This window comes from Amblyomma mixtum, chromosome 5 (genome assembly GCF_055824585.1).
Source record: "Amblyomma mixtum isolate Tamu chromosome 5, ASM5582458v1, whole genome shotgun sequence".
In the NCBI taxonomy this organism is placed as follows: Eukaryota; Metazoa; Arthropoda; class Arachnida; order Ixodida; family Ixodidae; genus Amblyomma; species Amblyomma mixtum.
Genome location: NC_143016.1, coordinates 56,632,674 through 56,645,137, shown reverse-complemented (window position 1 = coordinate 56,645,137; position 12,464 = coordinate 56,632,674). Strand labels below are relative to the sequence as shown.

At 52.6% G+C, this 12,464-nt stretch overlaps 1 protein-coding gene across 1 annotated transcript; it reads left to right on the top strand.

Moving 5' to 3' along the window:
* Positions 1 to 3,573: 3,573 nt before the first annotated feature.
* LOC149342246 (gamma-secretase subunit Aph-1-like) lies at positions 3,574 to 12,260 on the top strand. Its single transcript, XM_089544574.1, has 2 exons — positions 3,574 to 5,276; positions 11,772 to 12,260. Exons 1-2 carry the CDS (start codon positions 4,831 to 4,833, stop codon positions 12,109 to 12,111), a joined length of 786 nt encoding a protein of 261 aa, XP_089400700.1. The 5' UTR covers positions 3,574 to 4,830; the 3' UTR covers positions 12,112 to 12,260.
* The last annotated feature ends 204 nt before the right edge of the window (positions 12,261 to 12,464 follow it).

Sequence of the window (12,464 nt, the reverse complement as noted above, 5' to 3'; positions counted from 1 at the left end):
GAGAGAGATGGGGCGGAGGTTGGCCAAGGTTGGTGGTTTTCCCGGCTTGGGGATGAGGACTAGATTCGCGCATTTCCACTCCTGAGGGATGGTACCGCTGACCCAACATTCTTGAAGATAGTCGGTAAGAGCATGAATGGATGCGTCGTCCAGGTTCCTAAGCATTTTATTTGAAATGCGGTCGGGACCGGCCGCTGAAGTCGTCTTGAGGCGATTTAGTTCTGCTCGGACCTCCGCAAGAGTGATTGGAGCGTCTAGGCCGGGATTGTCAGCGCCCTGATAGAAGGGGAGGTTGGTTGCTGGTTCGGGGCGGATGTAAGTATTTATAAGCTCTTGTTTGAGCTCGTCTGGCGTGCCAGGATACTGGTGGAAGATTCGCGAAGATTTGGCGTGTTTGGAGTTTACCTCCAGCTGGGTCGAGTAAATGTCGAAGGAGGTTCCACGTGTTACGAGTGTTTGGAGTCTTGTTCATCTGGTCACAAATGTTGTGCCAGCTCTGTCGAGTGAGTTCGATTGCATAGTTCTCGATATTCGTGTGTGCGCGCGCCAGTCTACGTCGCATATCGCGGTCCCATTTCCGAGTGGCAAGTAGAGCTTCGAGCGACTTCTTGCGCTCCCATAGATGGGCGTAGTAGCGGTCGCAGTGGGGAACTGTGTCCTCTAACTCGACGGTTTTTGTGGCGTCGGCCACTTGTTTGACAATTTCGGTTGTCCACGCCTTGATGTTAGTAATAGCGGGATGTTTGCCATGCTGTTCCCTGTGCATCCGGAAAGAGTCCCAGTTAATCACCTGAGCCTTCCGCGTACATTGCCTGGTGGGCTCATGTATGACAATCTCGAGCACAAAGTGATCACTCCCGAAATTTTCGTGAGTGTGGCACCAAGTAGCTTTAACTGCGGAGGTCGTAAAGGCAAGATCCGGAGTTGTATCTCGGTGTATCTCGGAGTTGTATCTCGGCCCGTACCTTGTCTAGTGGGGTAGGAGACGTCCGTGATGAGGGTCAGCTGATGCGTATGCCAGTCATTCCAAAGGCGTCGGCCTTTAGCCGAGTCGTAGTGGTAGCCCCAAGCACGGTGATGCGCGTTGAAGTCACCGAGGATGAGGAGGGGTTGTCCCTGCGCTAGCTGCTGGGCTTTGAGGAAAAGAGGACCGAAAATATCCTTACGGGCTCGGGGAGGACTATAGACATTAATTACAAACAGACTGGTGCGACGCTTGCGCGAGGGCCGAGGTAATATTTCTAAGAAGACGTGTTCGGGGAAAGTTGGATTTAAATTGTGTTGGAGGACAGTGAGATTACGTTTGACGAGAGTGGCTAATCGAGGCTTTACTCGTTCCGATATGTATGTAGTGTAACCGGCAAGTTGCGTGTTCTTGTCGCATTCCTGTAGGGCTATTAGTTCGGGGCGATCACTCGCGGTGAGGAACTGCTCGAGGACCGGACGCTTACGCGTGAACCCGCGACAGTTCTACTGCCAGATGGTGGTGTTACCCGAGCTGTTCGCCATGATTAGGCTGGGAAAGCTGTGGGGTTGGAGCGGGTGTTGGCGCAGGGGCCACGGGTACCACAGCAGCGAGAAGTTTGCCCTGTGCTTCTATAGTTTTGCTCAGAATCTCAAATTGTCGTGTGACTTGTGAGCCGATTGTCTGGAGTGAGCGTTCGATGTGTGCTTCTAAAGCTGTGATGCGAGTTTGACTGAGGGCGCAGCTTTCCTCGATTTTGACAAAACGCGCCTGCCAACCATCCGTGGGGGAGTCAGTGTCGGGCGTTACTTTGCGTTTTTGTGCGGATCGGTTGGGGGCAGCGATATCCATAGGTACTGTTTCAGGTGATCCCTGCGGATACGGGGGAGTGATTGTGGCCGTTGGCTTTTCGAGAGCCTCTACTCTGAGTATCAGTTGTTGGATGACTGCTGTCAGTTCCATAATTGCTTTGTGTGTGTCTGGAGTAGTGGGAGTCCCTCCCTGCGTACTCACCTGTTCATGACGTTCTCGTAGATCGGTTAGTGATGGTGGTAGCCCAGGTGGCTGTTGCAGAGGCTGAGAAGAGGCCCGTGTCTGCTGGACGACTGCAGGTGGCCGGGGCCTGATCCGGGAGGTATCCTGAGACCCCATCCGTGGAGCGGGAGACTTGAGTGGCGGAAAAGAACTCGAGCGGTCTCGGGGCTGCCGTTGCTGGCTATCTGAGCGTTGCCGGTCCCATCGGCTGATGTGCTGGAGCGTGGCCCGCTTGGCGGTCTCTTGGGACTTGAGTTTATCTGCCTCTGCTTTTTGGATTTTCTCCCACTTCCTGCGCTTGACTTCGTAAGGAGTCCTGAAGATTTCCATGCAGCGACTATCGCCCGTGAGATGTTCCTTGCCACACCGGCGGCAGATTGGTTTGCACGTGTGGTCTTTGGTAGGATTGGATAGTCCGCAACCTCTACATTTAGTAGTTGGGCTTGCGCAAACGTCGGCTCGATGACCGAGCTCACCACAGCGATAGCACACCTCGTATTTCTTCTTGAATAAGTTGCACCTATGGCGACTATTGCAGAAGTAGACCCAGGTAGGCAATTGGGGCTGAGCGAACGTGATGAGTACAGCGGTGGTGTTCCCGAGCCGCCGAAAATCCACAATGGGTGGGTTACGATTGTCTTGTAACTCTGTTTGAATTGTATTTCGATCCAGTCGGAGATCGACGCCACGAATCACACCGCGGCTCGAACTATCATCTGGAGCGCAGTAGACGGATATCTCATACGCCTTGTTGTCGACGGTGATCTCTTTGAGTTGCATGACCCGTTCAGCTCTTTCGACGACTGGGGTGCAGTACGCGAAAGTATTCTGAATCAGGTTAGCTTGTATTAGGTCTTCGTGACGAACAGCGTCCCTGGTGAAGTGAGCAGCCGTGCAGATCGCTTCCAGTAGTTGGTAGGTTGTAATCTTGGAGAGTAGCAGTCCGCCGCGTGGGCGCACAATCATCTTGAGAGCGTTGCTGGGTAAGCGAGGCTGGTTCGAAGCTACAGATTTCTTGGCTAGTAGGCGTCCTCGCTGCCGAGGCGTGAGTTCAGCTGTCATCTTGTTCACACGCAGCCCATTGGTGATTTGGGACGCTTGGCTCGGTCCCGCTTTGTCTCCACGGAAATCGGGCACGGATGGCCTTGATGTTGTTCGCGCTTCCCGGAGCTTGTTAACTTTAGTCAACCAATCACTGGCTGCTAATTCTTCTTGAGAAATTGGGATGCCTTCTACGGTGACCTTCATGACGAACTACGGCGCGCGGGCACGGTCCACGGCGCGGCCCAGCTGGCGAACGTTGCTGCGACGCAGGTGGCGAACGCCACTGCGACGCGGAGCTCCGTGTTCTTCAGCGCTGCGCGATAGGCCTAGTGAGGCATCTGGCTTGGTCGCAGGGAAAAGATGACCTAAAATGGTCAAAATTCGTCGTACGTACTTCTGGTTGGTGTCCCTGGATTCCTCTCCTCTTCAGGAAACCCGTGATCTCGATGAAATTACACCAGGATTTCACTGTCTAGGGTGAAGACACGAAATCAGCGGAGCTCATCTGGAGTGCGTCCGTTGTCACTCGCGCTCCGCCTGAGTCCCTTGGTAGTGGGGCTCGCCGCCCGGGCCAGCCCCTGCCATATCCTAAAGCAAAAAATTCAGGGGGCACTTTGTTGACCTAAAGTGCGGTGAAGCGAATGCCTTAAGCGCGTTGTGGCTGCTTGTGTCACTGATGTGTGGTTAAGATAAGCTTCGCCTCTAAGAGTGGAACGCGACAGCGTCTTGCAACGCTACCAGGGAGTCCACAGAACGCCATCGCCCGTTCGGCTGTACGCCTTGCTCGTCGGTAAATTGGTTTTTGAGGAAAGAAAATGCATCTGCCTCGTATCTCGGTGGACACCTGAACCTCGCCGTAACGGGAAGGCAGGAAGATGGGAGTCAGGAAGGCAGGAAGATGGGCCAGTGCACGTTGAAGATCCCTCGGTGGTCTAAATTATCCCTAGCCCTCCCCTACGGCACCTCTCTTTCTCCCGCCGCGGTGGCTCAGTGGTTATGGCGCTCGGCTGCTGTCCCAAAAGACGCGGGTTTAATCCCGGCCGCGACGGTAGCATTTCGATGGAGGCGAAATGCTAGAGACCTGTGCACTGTGCTATGTGAGTGCACGTTAAGAGTGGTCGAAATTTCCGGAGGCCTTTACTACTGCGTCCGTTTAAGAAGGGGCGAATTCGGGTCGCTCCTATATATATCCGGTGGAAATGAAATTTCACCACCACCACTAAGGCGTCCCTCCTATCTTGAATCGTTCTGAGGTGTTGAACCCCCATAAACCAAACCATCTTTCAATCCCACCTTCCTCCCCTCCATCATGGCGCAGTTGACGTATCCATCGAAAAGGGAGACAGTTCTTGCGCCTTTCATTTCCCCAAAAACCAATTAAATGGCGCAGTAATTGCCTCACTTCTCGGTGGAAGGAAATGAAAATGATTTTGAACATGCACTGGCGTAGCGCAGCACACGGGCTCCTTTTTCTGATTTTCGCCTCCGTTAAAACGCGGTCTCTGCGGCCGGGTTTGAACCCGGAAACTCTGGTTAAGTGGACGAGACCCCTGGACTCTGAGCCGCTGCAGCGGGTCAAGAAAGAGCCACGCGCAGAATTACGCCCAGGAAAGAAGCGCCACCGAGCGTCAAAAGGACGAATTTCATGAGGACGAATCATCATCATCACGGCCAATGAATCGCACCCTACGAAGGAGAAGATCAGCATAGGCATCGCGTCCACGGAAAGGTGGTCAAAGACTAAGGAAAACCTCAGACTACAAGAAGGCGAGTCACGAACGTTGCCAATGACCTTCTACGCATGCTTGGGCTACGGCCTGATGGGCTTCGGCCCGGCGCTGTCCATGTTCGCGTTGACCATCGCGCGGCACCCGAGCCGCGTCGTGGTTCTGCTCGTGTCGTCCTTCGGCTGGCTCCTGTCGCTGCTGCTGTCGTCGCTCGCCTGGCTCGCCCTGTCTCCGCTGGGAGCTCCCCTGGCTCTGGGTGCCGTTGTGGCCGTCTTCTTCCAAGAGGCCGCGCGTCTCATGACGCTCAGGGCGCTGCGCAGGGTGGACAAGGCGCTCAATCTGGCCGCGCTCGCGGGAGCAGCCCAGCTGGCACGAAGCAGGGCCGGGCTGGCTTATGCCTCGGGCCTGGGCTTCGGCGTGGCCAGCGGCGCCTGTTCGCTCCTCAACGTCCTCGCCGACGCTGCTAAAATGGGTGCCCCGCCTGGACTGCAGGGAATCACTGACAGGTACACGCTTTGATTGTGCCCTTCCCGTCCCCCTGTGCACGCCTTACATTGATTCGGGGAAATATGAAAATATGTATTGCTTAAAAAATTAGCTCTGGTTTAACTACTGCTGAACCTGGTTAGAGAGCGAAAGCTATGGCGTATCGGGCAGCTATACGCGGCATAGCGTCTGTAACGTTGAGAATGTTCGGGACACTGGATAGGCAGGCTACTGAGCCGGAGTACCCGGGTTCGAACCCGACCGCGGCGGCAGCGTTTCGACAGGCTAAACGCAAAAGGTGTCCGTGTGCTTTGAGATGTCAATGCACGTTGAAGATCCCCAGGTGGTCAAATTATTCCGGAGCCCTCCACAACGGCACCTTTTTCTTCCTTTCTTCTCGCAGTCCCTACTTAACCTCTTACGGCGTGGTTCAGGTGTCTACCGAGATATGTGAGACAGATACCGCGCCATTTTCTTTCCAAAAAAAAACCAATTTCAGCGCACCCACCCTGCCACCCTGGCAGGTGGCAATTAAAGGTTGATCACGAGAGTTTGCTTGTTCACGAGAGTTTGCTCACCCGGCCGCCGCGGTGGCTCAGTGGTTATGGTACTCGGCTGCTGACCAGAAAGACGCGGGTTCGATCCCGGCCGCGGTGGTTGAATTTCTTTGGAGGAGAAATTCTAGAGGCCCGTGTACTGTGCCACGTCAGTGCACGTTAAAGAACCCCAGGTGGTCGATATAACTAGAGCCCTTCACTACGGCGTCTCTCATAGCCTGAGTCACTTTGGGACGCTAGACTCATAAACCAAACCAAACCAGTTTGCTCACCCAATGAACGCTGCGGCGTATTGTCGCAGTGCCACGTGTCTGCCACAACGTTCTCAGTGCCAACGCATGCAGCCCACATATCTCTCTCACCACCCGACGTACTACCTCAAAGCGCGATTCAGCTACGCAGGTCTAGGTGGCGTTGAATTCAGGCGTCCACTGACTCAGGGAGCCAGTTATGTGCACTTCATTGCCTTAAAAAATCATCGGAGTCTAAAGCGTCATTGCCAACGCCAATGAACGCAGTAACGCCGATGGCATATGGCTTCACTGCCGCGTTTCTGCCACATTGCCAATGCCAACGCAGGCAGCGCACGTCTGTCAATACCGCCACGTCGCTTAAAGCACGACTGAGGTGTCCACTGTCCCAGGGGGCCAGTTATGCGCCTTTCATTTCCTTTGCTTTAGCTGAAGGTCAAATGAAGGTGAAATCCCCAAGCACGGTGACCTTTGCTTTACATAGCGTAGTGAACCTTTCGCTTCAATATTAAGATCTAAAGTTCGTTTGGTGGGCATGCTCCTCCCGCATGGCGTCTAGCACTTCTTTCTGCCGTGACTACCTGTGCACTCCTGCTCATTTTATCCTCCTATTCATCAGTTCTTTTCATTGCCTGCCCTCTATACAGTCTATCACATTCTGAAAAAAAAAAGGCAGTGGTTTAGCTCTGTATAAACCGGGTAAATTGCGTTAGCAAAGGCAATCTCGTTAATCCGCTGTTTTTGATTTTTTGTGCGCGTTCTTCTGGCGATTCTTCGGCGCGTTGCCTTAGCCTGGTAGCATTGCGGCGTTGCTGGGCAGTCAGGTGTTGAGATTCTTCGGTGACCGACGACGTGGAACCACTCTGCGAGGTAGAACGTTGTCGCCGAGCTGCATCCTTAGCACGACGCTTTTTAAGACGTTCGTCACGCTGTTCTGACATCTCTTGTGCACGTTGTCGCTTTCTCGCTTCTTCCTGTCGCTGCCACTTCTCCTTAGAGGACTGCATAGCAAAGCATTCACGCCAAGGCAAGCGCGCATTTAGAGACGCTTAACAGCGCGGGAGCATGGGCGCCGCCATATTAATGGTCACGTGACCATTCCGCCACGCTGTCAGGGAGTCCACAGAACGCCATCGCCCGTTCGGCTGTACGCCTTGCTCGTCGGTAAATTGGTTTTTGAGGAAAGGAAATGTATCTGTCTCGTATATCTCGGTGGACACCTTAACATCGCCGTAGCGGGAAGGCAAAGATGGTAGTCAACGAAGACACCGTATTCACTAGACGCGCCTTTGTTCATTCCAAACCATCGAGCTGGCATGGCGGAGTGGTTAGCGTGCTCGTTTCGCACTCCGGAGACCCTGGTTCGATGCGGGAAACGAGAAGGCGAACCGATATGTCCGAGCTCAAGCAAACCGGGAGGGATCGGGGAGTGTCTCGGAGTCAACGAAACTTTCACTTACCGAGAAATGACCAATCAGCTCCGTAAGGCGCGGACACTTTACCCTGCACCTCACCCGGACCTTACCAGGCCGTAGCAGTAGTATAAAACTTTATTCCGCAAAATGGGACGGGGTTTTGGGGGTTGGGGTCTTGAGCTGCAGGTGGTGTTCCTATAGGTACAGGATCACATTGGTTCTTGCTGCCTCCTCCGCCCGCTCAACCAGCGCAAGCTGATCTTGCGGTTCGGAGCTGGACAGAAGCTCCTCCCACTGCTCGACTGACGGGTTTGTAATTTTGGGCTCTATCGGGCTCGCCCAACAGCCCCATGTGGAGCGGTAGAGGGTGGCTATCTCTCCGCCCCACATGCATTCTGGAGTGTATTGCGTAGGCCAAATCTTACTGCGTATGTAGCGACTTGGGTATGAGTTTGTTTGTAGCCGTCTTCATGTAGTTGAAATATACCTGCGCTTAAAAGACACGGACTGAAAGATAGAGACACACACACATAGCACTGGATCTTTCAGTCCGTGTCTTTTAAGCGCAGGTATATTTCAATATGGTAAACCAACTCGCCCAACAAACCACTCTGCTAAACTTCATGTAGTTGCCTGATGTCTTGTGAGTGCCTTGCGGGGAAGCGGGTATTTACGGCGTCCTAACTTCCAAAGCATGGTGAGCTCTCCGTAGCTGTTCGGAGTAGTGTTGGTTTCCCCCTTGTCTTCGCTCGCTCGGTTTCTGTAACCTCGAACTATCGCGTCGACTTTAAGGTTTCCCTCTACTCCTCCGTGCCCAGGTGCACATACCACATTCTACTTGTTTTTGAGTTTTGTCTCCTCCCTGAGGAGGGTGCCGGCCTACTTGCTTATTCTTCCCCTTAGGAAGCGTCTGCATGCAGCCTGTGAGTCTTACTATTGTGTAGCTCTTGCTGTTTCTGTTAGCTTCCGTGATGGCTAAAGCTTTTGCCGCCTCCTCCGCCGTGCCTATATTCCCAGTCCTAATTGACATGCTGGATATTTCTTTTCCCTGGTTGTTAACGACGGCTACGACCTCCGCTTTTCTGTCTCTGTACGTGGAAGCATCTACGTAGAGGTCGTTTAATTTCTCTGCCAGGCTTCGGCCTAAAGCTCTTGCCCTACCCTCTCTCCTCCCTGTGTTGTGCAGGGGGCTCTTGTTTTTTGGTATAGGGCTGACCACGAACGTTTCCCTAATCTTTTGTGGTATTTCAGTCGAATTCTCGATCTCTCTTATTGCGTCTCGGAGGCAACAGGCCAGAAACCTACGTAGGGCCCAAACTGGGACAGTCATGACCCCCATTCTTTTGTCTAGAATTACCAGACAACCCATCGATCCCAACTGCATACATTGCGGTAACATAGCAAACAGACGAACACATCCTATGGGACTGTAAGGAAAATCCACCTTTAAAAGATCTTCTACCGGCTCTCTCCCGGGAGGCCTAGCTTAAGCTCCTGAGGAAGCCTAACAAGAACATGCAAGCCAAGCTTGCGGACTGGGTAGGAAAGGTCACCTTCCGTTAGGGGGCCATTCATCCCGCCCCATTGATCTTTTAGATCAATAAAGTTTCTCCAATCCAGTCCAATCTAATGCCGCGCGGCGCGCCGACGGCGCTGCCATCTGGCGGAGCGCGGCTGAAGCGGCTGTTCAATGTCATCCGTCCCTACTGACCGGAGCTACGCGACGAGGCGAAACCTACAGTAGTATTGCTAACGCAATAAAATGGTTTTTGAGGAAAGGAAATGGAGCAGTAACCGTCTCACATCTCGGTGGACACCCGAACAGCGCAGTAAGGGAAGCGATAAAGGAAGGAGTGAAAGCAGAATGAGCGAAAGAGGTGCCGTAGTTGAGGGCTCGGGAGTAATTTCGACCACTTGGTGATCGTTAACGTGCACTGACATGCAGCAGCACGCGGGTGCCTTTTTGCGGTTTGCCTCCATCGCTTCATATATCTTCTGTCGTCTTCTGTTGGTTACAGGGTAGTCCAGGTGCCCACGGCACACCTACGTAGTTCAGCGCCCGCAGCAGCTTGTGTAGATCGCTCTTAAAGTGGCAGCATTAGAAGGGCCATGAACCGGTGTCCGTTTTGGGGTCTTTGTAAAGCCTCCACCTGCAAGGTGATGTTTAGAGGGTTTGCCTCTCTCCACTTGTCAACCGTCTCCCTCTCCTCCTGCCCTCCCCCTCCCCTCAACTTGTAGGAGAGAGGAGGGAGACGCCGGACAAAGATCAACTGAACTAATATGAAAATGACTAAGAAAATGACTCGTGTAATAGTAGGCGAACGAGCAGAACATACAGTATCCCAAAGGGCGTTGTAAAAATGAGGCTTGCGGCGGGTATTCTTTCTCAAAATGCTCGGAAAGAGCAACCTGGGTCTCACAAGCCACACCGGGGGCTATGTTTCACACAGTAACCTGCGAATGCATTGGCGCATCGCTTAACTACCTGGGCCACTGCGCCGGCAGTAGTAGGAAGACGCCGCGATCTATCAGTGTGACACTTTCTCCGTAGTTGCGTATATTAGAATAGGATCAGAATTGGATATAAATTGGGGAGTGAAAGACTATGAACTAAAATTTGGTGTAGAATCAGAATTGGAATAGATCGGCGACTGAAAGATGAACGCTCATCGCATTTCCTCCGCATCAGTCCAATTGATCGCCCTTAAATATTTTATGGGCAATTATTAAGGCCATGTCTTAACATGTGCGCTCATGACGGACATCATGACAACGCGCCACGCTGATTAAATCCGAACACAATGACATCACTCGTGGCACCACGTGTGACGTCATAAGTATTTGTTTATTTGATCCCTCAAGGGTCTCTTGTTGAGACATGCATGATTATCATTGTAATGAATACGCTACACGCGCAAAGAAGTTCATGGCCAGAACACGCAAGGCCGTTGGCTTTCAAATGTGGTGTGGCCAACTGAATTTCCATCACACGCTAAACAGGTTTTCTTTGCGGAGGGTTAGTTCTCAGTGGTTTTAAAGGGACCTTGACAACACTCTGGTCTGAAATGTCTATAAACTCCGGTGGACGCCAGGCATCGTCTCCTGAGCACACAGCCACAATTTTTAGTGCGACAGCACTGTTGGCGTCCTAACCTAGAAAGTGCCTGTGTCTGGCGAAACAAGACATGATGTTGGGCTAGTCGGTTCATGGTTAGAGCGAAACAAAACTGCGCTTTGTGTGTGTGTATTCGTGCCTTTCTTTTGTCCCGTCGTCTTCGCGCAGTTTTGTTTCGCTCTGGCGAAACCTCTGAGGTTAGTCACGTGATGCGGAAAATTTCGAGAAATAAAGGAGGTTTTAGAATTAGGGTGACCTTGGCCAAAAAGGAAGAACATAATTGTCCCATCTATGCTCTGGGCTTGTTTTCTGAAATGTACAAGCCTGCGGCCTTATTCTACGCAAGCTATCAACATTCCGTTGTCCATTTCGCGTCCATTCGGTCCTCTCTCAGTGGTCACTGAGATATACCCGCGGCTTTAAACCGTCTATGGCAAAAAACCCAGCCATTGGGTGGTTGGCGACTAGACTTTGGCATTGGCTGAAATTGGATGCAATGTGCAGCCAATGGTGAGGTTCGCCGCAGCGTTGTGCCAACAGCAGGCGATCGGACCTGGTCAATGGCTGAAGTTGGTTCGTAGGCAATGGTGAGGCCTTGTCGCCAACCCCACAATGGCCGTGTATTTCGCCTCAGACCCTTGAAAGCCGCGGACATATCTGAGTGACCACTGACAGAGGACCGAATGGACGCGAAAGGCACTACGGAAAATGTGCAGCTTACAAAATACGGCGCCTTGTTACCAACTGTGCTGCCATTGCTGCGGACAGTATTGCAGGAGGCACGTGTTTCGATGTAACACGTAGTACAGGCTGAACCGCCATTAGTTGCCAGAGGATCACGTCCTAGCTGCCATGCTTGACATAAAAACAGGTGCGTGGCATGCCCACAGTTCTCAAGGTGACCTGTAAAGGCACACAAGTAATACGGCATTACATTTGGCGAAAACTGCTTCCACGAGAACGGCATACATTGCTTGCATACCCTTGCTCGTCAACGTATACCTCCATAGTAGTAACACTATCGCTGCTGTATCTGCTCTTGAGAGCATGCAAACTAAAACTTGTAAAGTATTTGGCGAGAAATCGGCGTAGATTCAGCGCTCATTTGTTTTGACCCTTTACATTGTACCCGCGAATTAACAGCGCGCCTTATTCCGACACGTCTCTTCTCATCCAGTGTGCCGGACACTTTCTTCCTGGTGTCGGCCCTGACGACGAACGTCCTGGTGTTGCTGCACACTCTGTGGAGTGTCATCAGCTTCCAAGCGATGTGGATGCGCAACCCGGCCCTTCTCGCCTTCGCGCCTGTCGCGCACGTCGTCGGCTCGGGACTAACTCTGCTGTACTCGCGGGGTGACTACGGAGTCCCGCTGGCCGCCCTGGTGGGACTCCTGTTTATCACGGCCGCCGTTGCCTTCAGCGTGGCTGGAGGCAAGCCGGGGCCTGCGTGGACTGCCCTGGGCCTCATGCCCTCTCCTAAAGGAGCCGAAGACGAGACAGCGCCGGCAGAGGGCTGAACCGCTCCTCGCGACCGAGGCGTTCTAACGCTCGGTGTACCTGCGACTTCTGGCGAAATGGGTCCGCTGGGGCTAGTCATCTACACGCTTCATCCTTATTATTTTTTTCTCCTCAATATTTCATAATTATTTCAAGGACGCCACGGCGTTGACAGGCATGAAATAAACATGCGTTACAACTTGATCTTTGCAGTAGTAAATCTTACTCTGACCAGCATGATTGTGTAATCGCAGTAATAATTCATTTAAACCTCTTTTGTACTTGCAGTGGGGTCATTGTCAAGTTGCGTGCCGCATTCCTCAGCAAATTCCTGAGTGGAATGAGTTTTCGTGACCTGAGTTTCCGTGTATGC

Bases quoted from the DNA above. Each gene is read 5' to 3' on its own strand.
- LOC149342246 (XM_089544574.1), top strand. From the start codon at position 4,831: ATGACCTTCTACGCATGCTTGGGCTACGGCCTGATGGGCTTCGGCCCG. The intron at 5,277-11,771 runs GTACACGCTTTG...CTTCTCATCCAG, and splicing joins CTGCAGGGAATCACTGACAG to TGTGCCGGACACTTTCTTCC.